The sequence below is a fragment of the Prionailurus bengalensis genome, chromosome X (genome assembly GCF_016509475.1).
Source record: "Prionailurus bengalensis isolate Pbe53 chromosome X, Fcat_Pben_1.1_paternal_pri, whole genome shotgun sequence".
Classification (NCBI taxonomy): Eukaryota; Metazoa; Chordata; class Mammalia; order Carnivora; family Felidae; genus Prionailurus; species Prionailurus bengalensis.
Window position 1 is genome coordinate 637076 of NC_057361.1, and position 21164 is coordinate 658239.

Here is a 21164-nt window from a genome sequence, read left to right on the forward strand (position 1 = left end):
AACAAAAACAAAAACAAAAACAAAAACAAAAACGGTGCATTTGTCTGCCCTAAAGCTGTCATAACAAATCACCAGAGACTGATGTGCATTATTTTCTTATAGTTCTGGAGGCTGGCAGTCCAAGATTCGGATGCTGGTTAGGACTCTCCCAGGCTTGCAGGCAGCTGCCTTCCAGATGTGTCCTCACATGGCAGAGAAACGAACAGACAGAGAGACAGGAAGACAGAGACAGAGAGAGAGCATGCTTTTGGGTGTCTCTCCTTGTCAGGACACTAATGCCATCACGGGAAACCCCCTTATGACCTCATCTAAATGTAATTACCTCGGGGCGCCTGGGTGGCGCAGTCGGTTAAGCGTCCGACTTCAGCTCAGGTCACGATCTCGCGGTCCATGAGTTCGAGCCCCGCGTCGGGCTCTGGGCTGATGGCTCGGAGCCTGGAGCCTGTTTCCAATTCTGTGTCTCCCTCTCTCTCTGCCCCTCCCCCGTTCATGCTCTGTCTCTCTCTGTCCCAAAAATAAATAAATGTTAAAAAAAAAAATTAAAAAAAAAAATAAAATAAATGTAATTACCTCCACCTCCAAGTACCATCCCATTGGGTGGGGGAGGCGAGAGCTTTGAATTTGGGGAGGGGACATCAGTCTTCAATTCCCCATCTTCCTTACTGTTCTTGAATATCACCTTTGTAAAAGTGTCCATATACGGGCATGCCCATCAGTCCACCCTGGTGCCAATGCCATTTTAATGTAATTTTTATGCCACTCCTTATACAAAAGAATAAGTTTTTCTGCTCTCTTCTCTGAAAGTGACTTAGTGATGTTTGGTATCATAAAGATGTCCGTTCTCCCCAAATGATCTGCAGATTGAATTGGGATTTTGATTAGTAATGGATTCAATCTACAGATCATTTGGGGAGAACGGACATCTTTATGATACCAAACATCACTATCCATGAATGTAGTAAATTCCTCCTTTTATATAGGTCATCACTTATTCCTTTCAATAATGAAAAAGGAAATTATAAAATTGTATCTTTTGTAAGTGTTCTTCGCTAATTGGTTTTTGTTGACAGTAGAAATATGGTTGATTTTTTTTATATTGATCTAATGTCCAGAATACCTGTTAAATGCATACTTAATTCTAATAGTTTATTTGTAAAATAACTTGGACATTTTTATGTGCACAATCATATTGCTCATAAGCCATGACAATTACCTTCTTTCCGTCTTTCCATTTTTTTCCCTGTCTTATTGCATAGGCTAGAAACTCCAGTACAAGATTTAATGGAAGTAGTTATAGTGGAAGTCTTTGTCTCCTTCCCAATATCAATTTAAACATATTTTATTTCATATGCTACAACTCATTTGTAACATCATTACATTTTGTCAAAATTTGTCACTTGCTTTTTGTCATTTATTGAGATGAACTGCTGTTCCCCCCGTCCTTTATCCTGTTAACACGATGAATTTTACTGAATTTTTTCCAAAGGCTTGATAAAATTTGCATTATGGGAGTAAACACAGATTGCTATTGCTTTATTTTTCATTTTTAAAAACTTTACAGATGTTTCCAGATTTAATTTCCTAATGTTTTCATTTTCATCCATAAATGCTTGATCTGCAAGTTTCTTTTTAATAATTCCCTGGTTTGACCTCATAAACAAGAGTTCAGAAAGTATTCCATCTTGTTGCAGATTCCGGAAGAGTTTGTATAAAGTTGGCATTTTCCTCTTAAACATTTGTTAAATGTATTAACAAAGATATCTGAACCTGGCAATTTCCTTGTGAGAAAAATTTAAGTTATACGCTACACATCTTTAATTTGTGTTTTTATTTCAAAAAACGTGTCCATTTTAGTGAAGTATTAAATTTTGGCATCACGTTTTTCATATTCTTATTTTTAAAAATCTGTATAGAATCGACAGGCGTATCCTTCTTCTGATATTACTTTTTAATGTCTATTCTCTTATTTTGTTTCTTGGTAAGTCTTGTCAGGGGTATATAATTTCTCACAATCTTTCACACAACCAGTTACAGTTCTGTTTATTTTCTCTGTTATGCTTATTATGTAATTCATTAATTTCTGTTATTTCCTTACGTTTAATTATTTTTCTAACTTCTTGAGATAGGTGCTGAACTTAATGATTTTCAGTCTTTTTACTTTTTTTAAGAAAAACTTCAGGCTGTAAATTCTGCCATACAACTCTGCTTAAGCTTCTCTTAAGCTTTAATAGGTAATAGTTTTTATTAACGTTCAGATCAAAATACTTTTTAATAGTGATTTTGACTTCCTCTTTGTATCTTCAGTTATTTGGAAGTGCAGTGCCTAATTTTCAAAGTTATGGCATTTTCTAGTTCCTTTTTTGTTATTTATTTCCAGCTGAATTGCCCAGGAACTAGAAAATGTATTACTTCAACGTCTGATGTTTATAGTAATTTGCTTAATGGTCTAGCATATGCTTAAATCTTATAAATGTTTCATGGGTGCTTAAAAAGGGCAAATATTCTGCAGCTATTAAATATAGAGTTATAAATCTACCCACTACACAAATACAGGGTATGATATTTGAACAAAATTAAAATGTTAAACTTACACTGAGTTTCGGTATGTTTGTTCTATCTACTACTCACAAAGTATGTTAAAATGTGTTATGAAAATTGTGGACTTGTTTATTTTTATTTTACTAATTTTTGCTTTATCTATTTTGAACTTTGTTATTCAGCGCATAAAAGTTTATCATTGTCTTATATTCTTGGTGAATTGAGTCTTTTTCTCATTAATTTTTTTTCTCTTTCTCTTTAGTATTTATTTTTAGTAAGTTCTACTTTGATACTAGCATAACCTCATTCGTTTTTTTGAGGTTGACATTTGCATGATTTAGGAAATTCTCATTATTTATGACAGATGTGTTCTATAGTGTCCCTGTACACAACAAACTAGTGAATATGGAACCATTGATCCTGTGTGAGACTCCAGTGACAACATTTTCATTAATGATCAACACACGACTGTATGTGTGTTTGTCTTTAAAGACACTTAACGAGTCTATAGTGTTGCTTCATCAGCATTACCTGATGGGCCACAGTACGAGAAGTCATGCTTGAATGAAGGTCATTGAACACACCCATTTCTCTGTAAGGTACATCCCAGCCTTCTTGCCCTTAGGATTACTGGATAGTACTTCAGCAGTGTGCTTGGGGGCCATTTTAAACAGCAAAATCACCAAGAAAAAGCAGCCAAAATGGAAAAACAAACAAACAAACAAACAAACAAAAAAACCATGGCACTAATTAGACCATGGAAAGATGGAAAGGAAACTTGTTTACAGGGTGAGAGGAGAGCTGAAATGGGGGCATTTAGTCAGTTTACATTTAATGTAATTATTGATATTTTGGAGTTACAATCCATCATCTTACTCAGTAACAAAAACATCCTCATGCTGAAAGATGGAGGGGAAATGATGTGGCTTAAAAATAGGGCATATCTGGGGCACCTGGGAGGTTCAGTGTGTTAAACGTCCGACTTTGGCTCAGGTCATGATCTTGCGAGATCTCGTGTGATCTCACGTGAGTTCGATCCCCCCCCCCCCCCCCCCTCCGTCGTCGGGCTCTGTGCTGATGGCTCAGAGCCTGGAGCCTGCTTCCGATTCTGTGCCTCCCTCTCTCTCTGCCCCTCCCCTGCTCGTGCTCTCTCTCTGTCTCTCAAAAATAAATAAAATGTTAAAAGTTTTTTAAAAATAGGGCATATAAAAGACACTGAAGATTCTGGTGAGGGCATATTTCACATGTGTGTGTACATGTATGGGTGTGCACGCAAATGCGTAAGATGCGGCTACATGCCATGTGAGTGTGCACGCATGACGTGTTTGCCCACAGCTGTGAAGTGATCTCTGTCCACAACGCATGGTCCCCTTTTATCCTGAGCTGGCTGGGTGCCACAGCAGAAGGGACTCGTGGTGGCAGCCAGGGGGACAGAACCTGGAGGGTAAGACCATGTGATGATGGTGATGAAGACACTTTTGGAATCTCTGCATTCGGAGAACAGCTGGGGATATTCAGCCCCCCAGATAAAAACCTCCCAGGCAAGCCACCGGGAGGAGAGGGTGTGATGTGTGCCTTCAAATATTTGAAATATTTGAACGGAAGAGCCATTCGATGGGCCCTTTGTGGTCCACAGCACCGGATGGCGAGCCAGGCGCCCGGGAGACCCCTTTCGGGTCCGCACCACGGAGGGATGTCTAAGGCCAGAGCCGCGCGAGAGTCCCATTGCTTCTTAATGAGGGGGTGAGTTTCCCGTCACTGGACGTATACAAGCTGAGCCTGGAGCCCCACTCCCAGGAAACTGGACACAGCTCCCCAAGCGGGTCAGAGGCCCCGTGGATCCCTCGGGAGCCGGAGAGAAGCCATTTTCCCAGTGTGCCTGCGGCCTCCTCTCTGCCCCCAGGGATGTCACATTCAGCGCTCAGCAGTTGAAGATGCTTCTTCGCGTCTTTGTGAGGCCACGGGATGTCTCCAGTGCAAAGAGCCTCATCATCTGGGCAGGAACGTGGCAAATTCCTCCAGAAATGAAGGATTGTGTAATATTGTCTCAGTCTCAAGGCTCATATTATACATAATTTGTCCCCAAAGGAAATAGAAAAAAAAAAAAAAAAAACTACCCCAAACCCCTGATAAATTGGATTTTCTTTTCTTACAACAAATGCAGCAGTTTAGTCCGGAATAATCAAGACATTTTGTTTGAAAAACTCTGCATTTATTCTGGGAAAGTCCCGTGGGCCTGCAAGTTGGGACGGGCAAAGGGGGTGGGGGGCTCTCAGAGGATTTACATTTTAGTTTATTTTATTGTACATTGAATTTTACTTTATTTTAAATTATTTTATATTATTGTCTGTTACATTTTATTTTACTTCATTTTATTTTATTTTATATTATTGTCCATTCAATTTTACTTTACTGTATTTTAGTTTATTTTATATTTTTTTACGTTACATTTTATTTTACTTTATTTTAGTTTATTTTACATTATTTTACATTTTATTTTACTTTATTTTAGTTTATTTTACATTATTTTACGTTACATTTTATTTTATTTTCGTTTATTTTAAATACTTTTTTTTAATTTTTTTTAACGTTTATTTATTTTTGAGACAGACAGAGACAGAGCATGAACACGGGAGGGGCAGAGAGAGAGGGAGACACAGAATCTGAAACAGGCTCCAGGCTCTGAGCTGTCAGCACAGAGCCCCACGCGGGGCTGGAACTCACGCGAGATCACGTGAGATTTCGCGAGATCTCGCGAGATCATGACCTGAGCCGAAGTCGGACACTCAACCGACCGAGCCACCCAGGCGCCCCATATTTTAGTTTATTTTATATTATTGTACTTTACATTTTCTTTTACTTCATTTTATTTTATTTTATTGTACTTTTAATTTTACTTTATTTTAGATTATTTTATATTATTGTACGTTACATTTTATTTTACTTTAGTTTAGTTTATATTATTGTCCATTACATTTTACTTTACTGTATTTTAGTTTATTTTATATTTTTTACGTTACATTTTATTTTAGTTTATTTTATATTATTATACTTTATATTTTATTTTACTTTATTTTATTTTATTTTATATTTTTTATGTTACATTTTATTTTACTTTATTTTAGTTTATTTTATATTTTTTACGTTACATTTTATTTTACTTTATTTTAGTTTATTTTATATTTTTTACGTTACATTTTATTTTAGTTTATTTTATATTATTGTACTTTATATTTTATTTTACTTTACTTTATTTTATTTTATATTTTTTACGTTACATTTTACTTTACTTTATTTTAGTTTATTTTATATTTTTTTACGTTACATTTTATTTCACTTTATTTTAGTTTATTTTATATTATTGTCCATTACATTTTACTTTACTGTATTTTAGTTTATTTTATATTTTTTATGTCACATTTTATTTTAGTTTATTTTATATTATTGTACTTTATATTTTATTTTACTTTATTTTAGTTTATTTTATATTTTTTTACGTTACATTTTATTTCACTTTATTTTAGTTTATTTTATATTATTGTCCATTACATTTTACTTTACTGTATTTTAGTTTATTTTATATTTTTTATGTCACATTTTATTTTAGTTTATTTTATATTATTGTACTTTATATTTTATTTTACTTTATTTTAGTTTATTTTATATTTTTTACGTTACATTTTATTTTACTTTAGTTTATTTTATATTTTTTTACGTTACATTTTATTTTACTTTATTTTAGTTTATTTTATATTTTTTTATGTTACATTTCATTTTACTTTATTTTAGTTTATTTTATATTTTTTTACATTACATTTTATTTTACTTTATTTTATTGTACACTATTTTACTTTATACTTTATTTTACATTATTTTATTTCTTTACACTTTATTTTAAGTTGTTTTATTTTACTTTATTACCTTATTTTACTCTACGTGTTACTTTATTTTATTGTACATCATTTTACTTTACATTTTATTTTACTTTGCATTTTCTCTTCCTTGATTTTGTCGTACATTGGTTTCCTTTCCTTTATTGTATTTTCCTGTTTTTCATTCAGTTTTTCACTGGAATGCCAGAGAGTTGACGTACACGGCTGCCTTAGTCCATATCGTACGATGCACTGGTTCCCCAACTGGACGCATTCGTAGGTGCTCACGGTGATCAGGGAGGCAGATGAGAGTTTGTAAACGCTGCTCTGGCCTCCTCGGGTTGGGCAGCGATAACATCCGCCCCTGTGGGGCTGTGTTGCTGGCCTCCTGGTGCCCGGTTTCGAATGCTGCCATCGGACCAGGATTGTCTGAGCACGTGGCCCGTGGCTTTGTAAAGAGACCTTACAAGGCAAACTCTGAGGATGCCAACTTCCCGTGTCTTTTATGCGCCCGAATCTTGACACTTTGCTCTCTGGGGCTGAGCCCTCCCTGCAGGGAATGATTCAGTCAACACACCGGGTGCATGGCCATGTGCGAGCACCCAGGGCTCACCCCGTCGGTCCGTTGCTTTGAGGAACATAACCTGTTCAGGGAAAGCGACGCGCCTCATTCTTAGCGAGGGTTCCGTCTAAACGCCTGTTGGCACGAAAGTAACGTGGTCGCCTTAATTTTTGAAGGTGGGCACCGCTTTGATTTGGGCGTGTTCCCCCTTGCAGATGAGATTCAGAAGCAACGCTCAGCTTCTGGTGCTCGCAGACATGGCCGTGGGGTTTCTATTTAATGTCATCAGCATCCTAGCACATTCTCTGCCTGTGGCCAAATGTCCCCTTTTACAAGGACCCCAGTCAGGTTGGACTAGGACCCGTCCCCACGACGGCATCGTAACCAATGACGTCGCAACAGCCCCATTTCCAAACACGCTCACGTTCCCAGCACTTGGGGGTTAGAGCTTAACCCAGGAATTTTGAGAGGACGCCAGCTCGTTACAGAAGTTGGTCTATGGGATGGATCCCGGCACAGACGTGGTCTGCCTCCTGGAAATAGGGAGGCACGTGGAAGGGTGTGCCGGAAAGTCAGGTGGTGGACAGGTGCACATCTTTGCAGGTACGGACACCCTCGGCACCCAACACCCAAGACCGGTGTCATCCACGGTGGGCAAGGATTGGCTTCTGGTTTTGTATGCAGAAGGCATATATACATGCATATATATTTTATATATATATACATAGATGTATTTTGCATGCATAAGGCACGTATGCATGCACACATATTTACATATATACACACATATGTATCTTTTGTGTGAATGGGGCACATATACACACATATCTTTATATATATATATACACACACACACACATAGATTTTGTATGCACACGACATCTATATACACACATATCTTTATATATATACACACACATACATATATAGATTTTGTGTGCACACGGCATCTATACACACACATATCTTTATAACATACACATATGTATCTTTTTATACACACGTGTATCTGGAAATAAGCTTTCCTTTAAAGATGACTCATGTTTAAATAACAGTGTGCCTGTAAATAGTTATTTTTGAAACGTTGTGGCTCGTGGAACTTGTAATGGGTGGTGAGTTTTGAGGGTAGGTGACATATTTTCCCTCGAATGCCTTATCCCTCAGTGCCTTCCCCTGGCACTGGGTGGAGGTTTAATAAATATCACAGGAGAGCGACGTGGGGGAGGGGGTGTCCTCAGTGGCTTGATTATTATGGTGTATTTACGCAGCTTGCTAATTTTAAGCAACCAGAGAGTTCATTTATAAGGACCTGCCCGGGGACAAAGAAGTGAGAATTTGTCATTGCACACGCTTTCCACGGCACGACTGCATGTTTCACATTCAAGTCTAACCAAGATCTCCAAAAGGCATCCGAAAAATGTCTTAATGTCTATAAACCCTTAATTTCCCCGTGCTCGGACAGCTCAAAAATAGACGAATGGATTTCTGAAACTTTCCCAGAAAATCCCTTTTGGGCCAAAACTAACATGCCACATGGAAAATAATGGGTAAGCATAAAATACTGAAAGCAGGGGTTTACAGTAAAATTATCATTTCAGGCTGAACAATAACCTTGTTATAATAACATGAAAGTCAGAATTCAGGTCGCTCTACAAACGTGATCTGTGGATGTCAAACCTCAGAATCCAGCTGCCAATAACTATCCCAAATCTAAAAAACACAGTCAGAGATTTACCACAATCCGGACCTGTTTTTGGCAACAAAATAGTTTTTTTTTTATATAAATAAAATAAAATTTTTGTCTTTATCGAGAAAAATGAATACTACGGCCTCCATTCTATGTCTGGCATGGGATGACGGTTTATTTCAGCTCCAAAGACTAGGGTTTGGCAGCTGTTGGTAATCAGAAACCAAGAGCGAGAATCAGAAAGGAGCAGAAAACGTGACACAGGAAATATGTTCATCTGGTACATATATTTGCAGCGTTGAAAAATGAAGTGTTCTGGACGAAGAGAGACGCAAATCCGAGAGGCAAAATGGGAGATTTGGGTTTTTTTTTTTTTTTTGCTTTTTTCTGCTTCCCGCTGGCAATTTCTTCTTATGTAGCATTAAAAACAAATAAGGAGGAAAAAGAAAAAAAAAAAAAGAAAAAAGAAAAAACGAGGAGGTATTTTTCAAACACCGTCAGCCACCGCGTCTGTGTGTCGCAAGAGAGAAACACAGCCACACGGGGACGCAGACTGGGTCGCCGGGAACCTTTCTGTTTGGCTTCAGATGGCCTGATGACATCGCCAGAATCCTTCTCAGGCTTAGAAAGGCTGCGCGAGGTTACCCGGCTTCTACTCGGGTTGGATCACGCGGAATGGAAATCCCAGACGCGGGGATCCGCGCGCGTCTCGGGGCTCCGTGTTCCCGGCCTGCAGAAACGCTTAGCCGGCCGTCCCCTCCGGCTCGGACGTTCCCTGGTCCGTGTGCACACCTTGCTTTCCCCGCTGATGTGTTTTCCATCCACGGTCTCCTGGTTTCTGATTTTCTGTCTTTTTCATTCCTAGCTCCTGTGGTCAGTCATCCAGACTGTGGGAGAGGAATCCAAATCTTGCCCCCCACCCCTGCCACTGGAACGGGCATCTGGAGCGTCAGAAGTGTGCCTCCCACTGTTCCTGGAACGGGTGCCTGCTCCCTGCGACTTTTCTCTCTCTCTCCAGGAACCGGAAGCCTGTAGGGAGGCTGCACAGGCCCGGGACAGACAGGCTCGAACGTGTCGGCTGGATGGGCGTCTCCTTTTGCGTTTCCCTCAGGGGCGCCACAACATGGCTACTGCTGTTCCTGCCATCACGTCTGCCTTCCAGGTGGGAAAATTAAGAAGCAGCAAAAAAAAAAAAAAAAAAAAAGGAAAGAAGAAATGAAAACAAGTTACTTCCTTTTACACAATGTGTCTAAGACGGTCCTTAAACAGCCACTGGTGTTTCCCACTGACCGGAATTACCTCCCTCCACCACCCGTCTGTGGACTGCGGTGTAGACTGGCGGGCGGGGCCGTTTCTGAGTTGGGAGCGTTGGGATGTGGTTGGGTCCCGAGTGGATAGAAGACAGGCAGGCGGGTGTCACAGACGGCGTACGAGCTCCGACCTCGAGAGTGTGGGGAGAGGCCGCCAAGGACAAAGGGATGCCCTCGGCTGCGTTCACCTGCTCGGCCGCGGGTGACCTCGTTCTGCCGTCCTCGGTGTGACCCATGCTCGGTGAGGTCTTGACGGGCCAGCTTGGAGGGCGCCACTCACTCTCGCCATGACCTGCTGGGAGCTGCCCCTGCACTGACCAGGACCCCGAGAGCACCGTTCGTTGCTCTCAGAGGACGGCCGGTCTCAGGGACAACAGGTGACAGGCTCAGCTGGGCCTTGCGGTCGGCCAGCCTGGCTCGGGGACTTCGAGACCCAGACGACAGAATTCTAGACGGGAGCAGATTACTTGCCCCAGAGACGGTGCCTTACGGAGGGCGGCCTCTGTTGTGAAGGTTGTGCACTGCACGGATCTCTCCCCTTAATGCGTCTGCACCAAGGGCGCCTGGAGAGGCTGGGCTCTTGGCTGTGATGCTGACGTTGGGGGCGTCAGAGAAGTAAGAGATACACAGCGTTTGGGTCTTTATGTCGGCACTCTGGACGTGTGGCCGGACGACAGGACGGAAAATAGGAGGTTAAGGCATAAAGGGGTGAGGGGAAATCCCATGGCGGGAGCTCGCGTCTATACTGGCCCAATGGGCTGAGATCTGCACCCCCAAACCTGGACGACCGTCTGGCAGCCCGCGAACGCCAGCTCCCGTACCGGCTGCAAAGTGGCCGCCTCTGACCACGTCTGGGGTTACGTCTCGTGTCACTTGGCTTTATGACTTTCTAGAAACTTGTTGGCTTGACTCCTGGGAGATGAGTCACATGAGAACCATCCATCACGTAATGGCTCGAGTAGGTGGGATGCATCCAAAAAGTCTCTGAATGGAAACATAACCTTATAATCGTCTTACTTCCCCCCCTTCCTCCTTTTTTTTTTTTTTCCAGAAATTCTTGGCTGTTCTCAAGCAGCTGTGTCTGGTATAATAAAAATCAAGATACTTAAGTGGCACTTAACTTAAATATTTAAAGTAGTTCACTAAAGAGTCATCATCCACAGAGCACTGCGTTAAGCGTGATTATCGAAATTATGCCTCTTTTTCTTTTCAGGAAAGGAACAAAAAAGGCATGACCAAAATTTGAGCGACCACTGGGGTTCAGCCGGATGCAGACACTTTTGTGGGCGTTCGGGCGGGTACCGTGCTGAGAAATCGGTGCGTTATTTTGGGGGGCGATGGTAAGATACGAGAGGGAAGAGACATTTCACGGGGGATTCTGAAACGGAAAAGACACAGCCATCAAGTATCACAACAGATCGTTAAAAGAGTCGGGTTTTGGGGGCGTCTGGGTGGCTCAGTTGGTTGAGCGTCCAACTCTCGGTTTCGGCTCAGGACGTGACCTCACGGCTCGTGGGTTCGAGCCCCGCCGTCGGGCTCTGTGCTGACAGTGGGGAGCCTGCTTTGGGTTCTGTCTCTCTGTCCCTCTCTCTCTTTCACACACATACTCTCTCTCTCTCTCAAATAAATAAACTTAAAAATTAAATAAAGACTACTTTAAAAAAAAAATTAAGATTGTTCTTTTCAGGACTGTGTTTGCTCAGTAACGATTTAACGGAGGGTTGGGTATGTTCAGTCACTTACAGGGAAATAATTTCCATGTTCTGCACGCCATTAAAAGTCCCACGCACCTGCCCCCACCAAGCTCAGGTTTGCAGGGGCCCTGGCAGAAAATTACCAGTTCGTCGTTGGAACGGAATTCAGAGCATTGCAAGATTCACGGGACCCCTGCCTCGTCTACGTTTTCCACCAGCGGACGTTACGACGACACATTCATTCGTCGCCGTTACAGCCGCTGGCACACGGCAGTGAGAACCGGTCCGTGACAATGATGAAGAAAAAACCACACTGAAAGTAATTCTATTCTAGATTTCTATCAGCACAGATTATACCATTAACAACTGTTATAGGAAGTGTCTCGGCACCGTGAGAAGCGGGGCCAACAAACGATTGTGCCCCAAAGCCACGGTGACCGTGGAAAACGCCAACGTTGATTTTCGCGGTAACCGTCTATCCTAAGAGAGTGGAAACACCTGGAGGTCTGCAATGACTTTTTCCCTGAGGAACTGAGATGTGTAAGAACAAGTCTTTCTTCCTTGTCTCCAAGAGTGTTTCTTGGTGTCCCCAGAAATCCTTAAAACGCTTGAATCATAGACTTTCCAGTGTGACGTCCACAGATCCACTTATGTGGCGTTGGCTAGTGTCGTCATTTTGAGAACGCGATGTAAATGGAATCATCTCTGTGAAACCTTCAGAGGTGGGTGTCTGGGTCACATGATGGTTGCACACTTTTTTTTTTTCAAAAGAAAGTGCCCAACTCTTTTCCAGAGTGGCTTTAAGAGTTTACCTTACCACCAACACTGTATGAATGATCTAATTTCTCTGCATCCTTAGCAATATTTAACGTGTCACGTGGTTGCAATTTTGCATGTTAGCCGTTCTGATAGGCAGGTAGAAATATCTCATTTTGGTTTTCATTTGAATTTCCCTAACGATGAATCATGTTGAACATTTTTTTATTGTTGGCTTTTGAGAACTCTTTATATATTCTAGATACTGCTCCTTTGTTGGTATGGAGATAGCAAGTATTTTCTCCCTTCTGTAGCTTTCTTTTCATTTTCTAATGGGGTCTTTTGATGAGGTCCAAATGATCATTTTTTTCTCTTTATGGATTGTGTTTTCCGTGCCAACTCTTAAGAACCCCGCCTAGCCCTATACCCTAAAGATTTCATACTCTGTTTATTTTATTCTTCTTAGATGTTTTAAGTTTCCCTTTGAAGTTCATAATACATTTTGAGTGAAATTTTGTATCAACTGTGAGACCTAGACAGAGATTTTGTTTTTGGTTTTGATTTGCCTATGGATGTCTAGTGGGCCACTATTTGTTTTCTTTCTGCATTGAACCGTTTTTATACCTCGGTTGAAGATCACTTGGAAATGTTTGTGTGGGCCTATTTCTGGGTTCTCTTTCCCCTTCCGTGGATCTGTGTGTTCCTGTCTCCACCAATATCACACAGTCTTGATGACTGTAGCTGTATAATGTCTTAAAGTTGCATAGACTGATCTTTCTCCCATGACTTTTTTTTTTTCAACGTTTTTTTTTAATTTATTTTTTTGGGACAGAGAGAGACAGAGCATGAACGGGGGGAGGGGCAGAGAGAGAGGGAGACACAGAATCTGAAGCAGGCTCCAGGCTCCGAGCCATCAGCCCAGAGCCTGACGCGGGGCTCGAACTCACGGACCGCAAGATCGTGACCTGGCTGAAGTCGGACGCCTAACCGACTGCGCCACCCAGGCGCCCCTCTCCCATGACTTCTAATTCAATCTTAGTATCCTGTCCAAGGACCCCCCCATCACATCCCATGGGGACATCGCAGCCCCGTGAGTGTCCATCCACGCAGAATGGAGAGTTCACATAACTTATTCATCATTCATGGACCCCCGCCCCCATCATGTCCCCTAGGGAAAGCACAGCTCCACGGGTGTCCATGAAGGATGGACAGTTCACCATCCCATGGGTGCCCATGCAAGATAGAGAACTCACGTGACTTCTCATTCATCATGCATGGACCCCTTGTCACAGCCCACAGGGACAGCAGCGTCCCATGGGTACCCATGGGGTCAAAGATTTCACACCTTCAGTTTAAGTCTCCTTAAAAAACTGGCCATTTTTTTTGGTTCCTGGAGAGATTCTTGTCCTACTTTATAGCCTCCTGCCTTTTCACTCCCTGTTCACATGGAGGAAAGAGACAGAGAGAGGAAGATTTAGTGTCCTTTTGTGGGGGCACTGATCCCACTTTGGGGGCCCCATCATTATGATCTAATCCCCTCCCCAAAGCCTACCCGTGAATACCGTCCCGTTGGGGGTTAAATGTTCAGTATATGAATTGGAGGGGCACGTGAACATTCAGTCCACAGTTTTTAGGAGTATCTTGAACTAGATTCACAATATCCCGAGTTAATCCAGGGGACTTGAGCCAAAACTCGGGGGGTTTCCTTTCAGTTCCTACTCTCCAGTGCGTCCTGGGCAAGCCAGGCTTCCTGCTGATGTTACAACCCCGTTTCTCCGTCTGTGGCCAATGTCTGATATCTCGTCCTGGGGCCCCAGCAGGGACGGCACATTTTCTGCGGCTTCCTCCGAGGTAAAGAAAGTTGCATATCAGGAAAGCAAACAGACTGGGTTTGTTTGGTTCTCCTTTTATTTTGTTTTACTCTTTATTTTTTTCTGATTTCTTTTTTATGTTTCATCGATTTTTGAGAGCGAGAGAGACAGAGCGCGAGTGGGGGGAGGGGCAGAGAGAGAGGGAGACACAGAATCGGAAGCAAGCTCCGGGCTCCGAGCTGTTAGCACAGAGCCCGACGCGGGGCTCGAACCCACGAACCTTGAGATCGTGACCTGAGCGGAAGTCAGATGCTCAACCAACCGAGCTCCCCCGGGGGGGCCCCTGTTAGGTTCTCCTCTTAAAACTCAGGTTCGGGGCTGGACAAAGACTGGTTCTTTGGAACATGCCTGGAGCCCCGTGCACCTGCTTTGCAATGATTTTCCGGTGAAGACATCCCCACAAGCGGGTGCATACGTTGTAACCCGGGCACGGGGCTGAGCACACGGCCGGAGGTGGCGGGGGAGGGAGGGGGCCCTGAAGTCCTGTTTATTCTACTTGTCATACACAGACGATGACTTAAAAATAGCGTTTGCATCTGAAATGGAACCATCAATCTTCCTGAAAGATTCCAAATTTCCCCAAACCCTCGCAGAGAGTTGGATTAAAACTCCAGCTATCAATCCTGCCCTGGGTACCATAGCTCACGGATATGTCCTTCCCGGAAAGCACTTGGCAAAAATAATCGGCTGTGGGCAAGGCGCTCCCTAAAAAGCCGGGACGCGTTTCTTTCCCCCCGGAAGACGCTTCCAGGGGAAGGCCCGCCGGGTATGTCTATGATTTTTCATAATTTCCCTTTAAGCCTCAATATGCTTCAATTGGATTAAGGAAAATAATCAATGTTCTTAATACAGTATTTACTTGTAATATTTTCACTGGGCTGTGAGTTAGGTCTCCCAAGGTGAAAGATGATTTTAAAAATTGCTAAAAGTAATGATGCTTTATAGCTTAATTTAGATTATATTGAAAATTATGAGAGGTGGGGGAGGGGGACCCGGAGCACCCAAGACCGCTGGTACCTTATTAAACATCTCCGTGCGGTTGCAATTTAAACACAACACCCCATCACACATGCCGTGTGTTCATATATCAACGACGAGCATTAATAACATGGTAATATCTTTATTTCCATACGGTTGCTTTAATATACCATAGGGAGCCAGAAGCAATGTTCACTCAATAATTATTTCCAGGAGAACCAGCAGATTCCACGGAAGCAGTAGGATTTCTTTCCAACGGGGGCGAAATTGTTCCTTCTCGGCCCCTGGCCGGGAATGGACAGGTGAGATGCCGGCTCCCGGGAACACGGGGTGACGTCTTTGTGACTTTCACTGTCCGGCCAGTAAGGAGGTCCTGGGTCAAAAACGAAACGATTTTGGGATGCTGGGTGCACAGCTTTGAAGAAACGTGCTCGCGAGCCTTGGGGCCCGTGCACCAGACTCTTAACAGGGTCGGGCCTGGGGACCACCCAGGGGAACAGGGCGAGGGGGCTCTTGGTGCTGCGTGGGAAGGAAGCTTTGGGAAATGAAGGCAGGTGGACGCCCAGGGGTTCAGATTCCACGAGTCTGGGACGCGGTCTGGATGCAGGCCAGGTGCTCACGAGTGCAAAAACAAACAGGAAAAGAGAGGGGCACCTGGGTGGCTCAGTCAGTTCAGCGTCGGGCTTCGGCTCCAGTCACGATCTCACGGTTCGTGACTTGAACCCCTGCATCAGGCTCTGCACTGACAGCTCGGAGCCTGGAGCCTGCTTTGCATTCTGCGTCTCCCTCTCTCTCGGTCCCTCCCCCGCTCATGCCCTGTCTCTCTCTCAAAAATAAATAAAACATTTTTAAAAATTTAAAAAAACCACATTAGAACAAATTTGAAAACATCTTATAAAAGTAAGTAAATAAAAAAGATAAATAAAACATTTTAAAAAATTTTAAAAACCACATTAAAACAAATTTTAAAACATTTTATAAAAGTAAGTAAATAAAAAAGATTAAAACATTTTAAAAAATTAAAAAAAACACATTAAAACAAATTTTAAAACATCTTATAAAATTAAATTAAAAATAAAACATTTTCAAAAATTAAAAAAACATTAAAACAAATTTGAAAACATCTTATAAAAGTAAGTAAATTAAAAAGATAAATAAAACATTCAAAAAAATTAAAGAAAACACATTAAAACAAATTTTATTTTTTTAAATTTTTTTTTTTTCGACATTTATTTATTTTTGGGACAGAGAGAGACAGAGCATGAACGGGGGAGGGGCAGAGAGAGAGGGAGACACAGAATCGGAAACAGGCTCCAGGCTCTGAGCCATCATCAGCCCAGAGCCCGACGCGGGGCTCGAACTCCCGGACCGCGAGATCGTGACCTGGCTGAAGTCGGACGCTTAACCGACTGCGCCACCCAGGCGCCCCTAAAACAAATTTTAAAACATCTTATAAAAGTAAATAAAAAATACAACATTTTTAAAAATAAAAAGACATTAAAACAAATTTTAAAACATCTTATAAAAGTAAGTAAATAAAAAAGATAAATAAAACATTTAAAAAAATTAAACAAAACACATTAAAACAAATTTTAAAACATCTTATAAAAGTAAGTAAAAAAAATAAAACATTTTTAAAAATAAAAAAAACATTAAAACAAATTTGAAAACATCTTATAAAAGTAAGTAAATAAAACATATTGTCAGGTCACATATGTACCTTGCAAATGCTCGGTGTTTCTTTAAGGACGGTCGGCAGACGTGAGCATCTTACACAAACAGACCCTCCTTTCTAGAACGTTCCCTTCCAGTCACCAGACCGAGCAGCAGAACACGGGAGAGGCAGCCCGTAACTCGATGCGTGTGGAATAAACACGTGAGAACAAAATCACAGCATTTGCAAGGAAACGCTTCCAGTGTTGGCTTTTTAATTTTGCTTGAATGTTTTAAAAAATGTACATTTTTGTGTCTGTTTGTTGGGTTCCGCGTGTATCGTTTTCCAAGGGAAGAAATGGTCCACCCAGAAGTGCTCCCTTGTTGCAAACACTGAGGGTGGAAAAGTAAGATTGTCCCCTGCGTCCGACAGCAGAGGAAGCCGCCAGGACTCACGTGTGATGCAACGATTTCGTCATTTAAAACTCTAGGGAGGGCCCCCTACCCCGGCCCCCTGCCCAGGAAGGTGGGGGACATCCCGGAGGCGTCTTCCCCGGGTCCCTGCTCCTGCCTGGGAACATGGCTCAGCGGGAACGTGGCTCAGCAGACACGCGGCTCACGGCTTTGACAGATGGACCTTGTGACCTACTTCCTGTCCCTGAATTTTGTGTGCAGGAAGTTCAGGACGCGGGAAGGGCCGGCCTCATGGGGGACGGTCGGCGTTTCCCCCAGCATCGTCGGGGAGCATCTCCTCTGGCACGTCGGGTTGGCCTACTAGTCATTTCAAGGGTGTGGGGAGCGGAAGGCCACTTTTTACTGTCTGTCTCTATTTCCTCGACTTTAAATGTTCGCTGGTTTCTGCAAAGAGTCCCCAGGTTTTCGTGGCTAAAAGTTCTCCATGTGCTTATACCTCTATCATCGACAACTCGATCTGTGTGCCTCTATTTCTGTGTTCCTAGCATCTCAATCTGTGTCTACATCTGTATCTGTGTCTGTACCATATCAGCGTCTGTGGTAATACCTGTGTCTGTACGTGTATCTATATCTGTACGTGTGTCTATTTCTATATCTATAACTGTTTCTGGATCTTTGTATCTGTGTGCATCTCTCTATCTGCATCTTTGTATCTGTGTGTGTATGTTTATCTGTATCTGTATATATGTATCTACACCTGTCCCCTATACTTGTATTTATATGTATATCTATATCTGTATATGTATCTACCTCTGTATCTGTATTATATCTGTATCTGTACCTGTTTCTGTTTCTGGATCTGGATCTTTATCTGTATGTATATCTATATCTGTATGTATACCTGTTTCTGAATCTATATCTGTATCTGTATGTATATTTGTGTCTATATCTGTATCTACATGTACATCTGTATGTATATCTGTATCGGTATCCATATCTATTCCTGTATATGTATGTATATGTGTACCTATATCTATATGGATGTCTGTATTGACACCTGTATTTGTATCTAGATCTCTCTCTGTGTTTGTATGAATATGTGTACCTGTATCTGTATGTATATCTGTTTCTTTATATCTGTTTGTATCTCTATCTGTATCTGTACCTGCATTTGTATCTATATCTGTATCTTTATATCTGTGTGTGTATGTCTATCTGTATCTGTACGTATTGTCATGTGTACCTGAGCTGTATCTGTACCAAGAAATTATGTACCTTTTTATTTGCAAAATACATAAATGTGTATCACCTATTCTTAGAAGTTAACGAGCACATAGCAGCACATGATTTTTAAGGGAAAATGGGGTAAGAACATTATCCATTAAAAGGGAAACTAAATAGCAGTCCAACGCAGAGAAGGTAAAGAGTTCGAGCTCCCGGCTCTGGCGTCTCATCCCTGCGTCTATGCCTTGTTTCCGGAACGATCCTACGTGGGCCCGAGCTGGGTCTGCTGGGCCCTGTCCCCTCCGGCCGGCCTCAGCGTCCCCGCCTGGAACTCGTGCACGACTCCTGTGCACTGGGGCATTTACGGGCGAGAAGCTTGTGGAAACGTCCGAGTCCCAAAAGCCGGGTCTGTGTCCCCATCTCTGCGGAGCACAGGACACAGCAGTGACTGGGACTTTCGGTCACTTTAATGTGTGCGTGACGCATTCTGCATCCTGATTTTGTTCTGCAGACAAGTCTCTGTTCCCCTGCTGTTCGAGGCCGGGGCGGGGGGGTTCCTTCCAGACGGGGACTCATTCTGAGTCATTACAAAGGTGCGTACGTGTCCAGAGATCCGGAGCTTTGAGGTGACGGTAAAACCAGTTGATTTGGGAGCGAGGTATTCTGGGCGGCTGACAGCCTGTGTGGACGTTATTTCTTGTTCAGCTTGCTGTTTGGACCGCGGACTAAGGCACACTCCGGCTTCACGTTCTTCAGGCTGGAGCCGTCTGGGCCGGGGACGCGCAGGGCCACTCACAACGTTCCAGATCTCACTTCCGTTGGGCATCTGCCTGTCCGCGGGACGGGAAGCACTGGCCGTGTAAACGTCCGCGCACACGTGCTCGTCCGTGTGGAAGAGCCACCGCGTGAGTCCTGCAGGGACAGTGGCCGTGAGCTGGGACAGGCGGCCGTAGCTCCTGGAGTCCACACGCCCTGCGATGAAGGACCCCAGACACCCAGGGCGTGCACGGGGCCCGCTGAGCCCGGCCGCAACGGTGCCCGTCCGTGGGTCTGTCCGCTGCGTCCACATGTCCCGCTGTCCCCTGGCCAAAGACGAGAAAAAGAAAAGAAGAAGAAAAAGAAGGCTGTTTCAGCAACTACTGATGTCCGTAATCCTTCCTGGAGCCCCTTGGCTCGGCCGGCGAGTGGAGACCTCCAGTTTGGGGGAGAAGAAAATGCTGCCACCCAAGCTGTCCCCCGAAAGTGCGGGCTGAGCGGCAAAGGGTGCCCGGCGTCCTGGCCACTTTGGTTCCGGGGACTCAGGACGCCCCTCGAGGGGACGCAGATGTGAACGGGGTCAGCGTCCTTCCGGGGCTTTGACGTGAATGAGTACGTGGGGGCGGCCGTCGAATCTCCTTCCCTGTGGCCGCGGCAGGACTCCTGCTTCCCACTTTTCTCCGCAGGAGGAGAGAGAGGGGGGAGGAGAGAAAAGGGGGGAACAAAGCCACCGGCGGGAGGAGGAGACAGGCCACCGGGAGGGGCTGCAGGCAGATGCGTCCCCAAGGACGGGGAGGGGGCTGCTGAGCCTCCCTCTTCATCGGGATGCACCTGCCGTGCTCCGTGCTGCCACTTTTCCGGAGCCAGACTTCCCCAGGCACCCCCGCCCGCCCTGCCTGTGGATCCTGGCCCTCATACCGAATTCGAGGAACACATTCAATCCGTGCCTCCCGATGGTGCCATTAATATTTTAATTTAATCAGAATTCCTTGAACTTGCTTACCACCGCGAGTAACCTAGTTACCTGTCAGCCCCCATCAGGTTGTCATATTAGAAGGGATTGTCCTCGGAAACTAATCTGCTTTAAATGATTTCGTGGGGTGCTGGTCTATAAATCATGTCTGAGGCGCCCTGACACGGCCAGGCTTCCGTGGGTAAACACATCAGGCCGGCCTTACCGCGGGCGGCCCTGAGCTGCGCTTTATCAACTCCTCATTGATTCCGCGAGCAGAGAGGTCACGGAAAATGTTCTCCTTTACATACGAAAACATTATTAATATAAGCGCGTGTGCGAGCAAACCGACTTAGGACGCGCTGGGGCCTTCCCCGGCGAGCCCGGCTGGGAAGGAGGGCACGCGCGTTCCCACCGGGCCCCTCGCGGACTTGGACCCCACTCGCTTGTTCCCAACATGGATAGTTTTGAGCTCGCCGACCGCAAGACAGGCGAGGTGAACCGTGAGACGTGGGGTCTAGCCAGGGGCCCGGCCACGTTCCTGCAGGGGACCCGGGAAGGACGGTCAGAGGGACGGTGTCTCCAGAGCCCCGTGATGGGGCCACGCGGCTGGCAGGGTGTTTTCCAGGGTTCGGACAGGCCGTGGGGACACACAGCAGCCCACACACACACCCAGCCCGGGAAGGCTCATTTGAATTTGGCCAACGCTGAATTTTCTATTTTTTTATTGTGAGGTTTTTTTTAATGCTTATTTATTTTGAGAGAGAGAGAGAGAGAGAGAGAGAGACATAGAGTGAGTGGGGGAGGGGCAGAAAGAGAGAAAGAGAGAGAGACGGAGAGAACCTCAAGCACGTTCTGTGCCATCCATGCAGAGCCTGATGCAGGGGTTGAACTCAC

At 43.9% G+C, this 21164-nt stretch overlaps 1 protein-coding gene across 1 annotated transcript in view; it reads right to left on the bottom strand.

The window, feature by feature from the left end:
• The window catches only part of LOC122477709, a 190889-nt gene that overhangs the window by 59549 nt on the left and 110176 nt on the right, over positions 1–21164 (bottom strand). The window contains exon 5 of the mRNA XM_043571025.1: positions 19373–19641. Within this exon, the coding sequence (XP_043426960.1) occupies positions 19373–19641 (269 nt within the window). The remainder of the gene's footprint in view (positions 1–19372; positions 19642–21164) is intronic.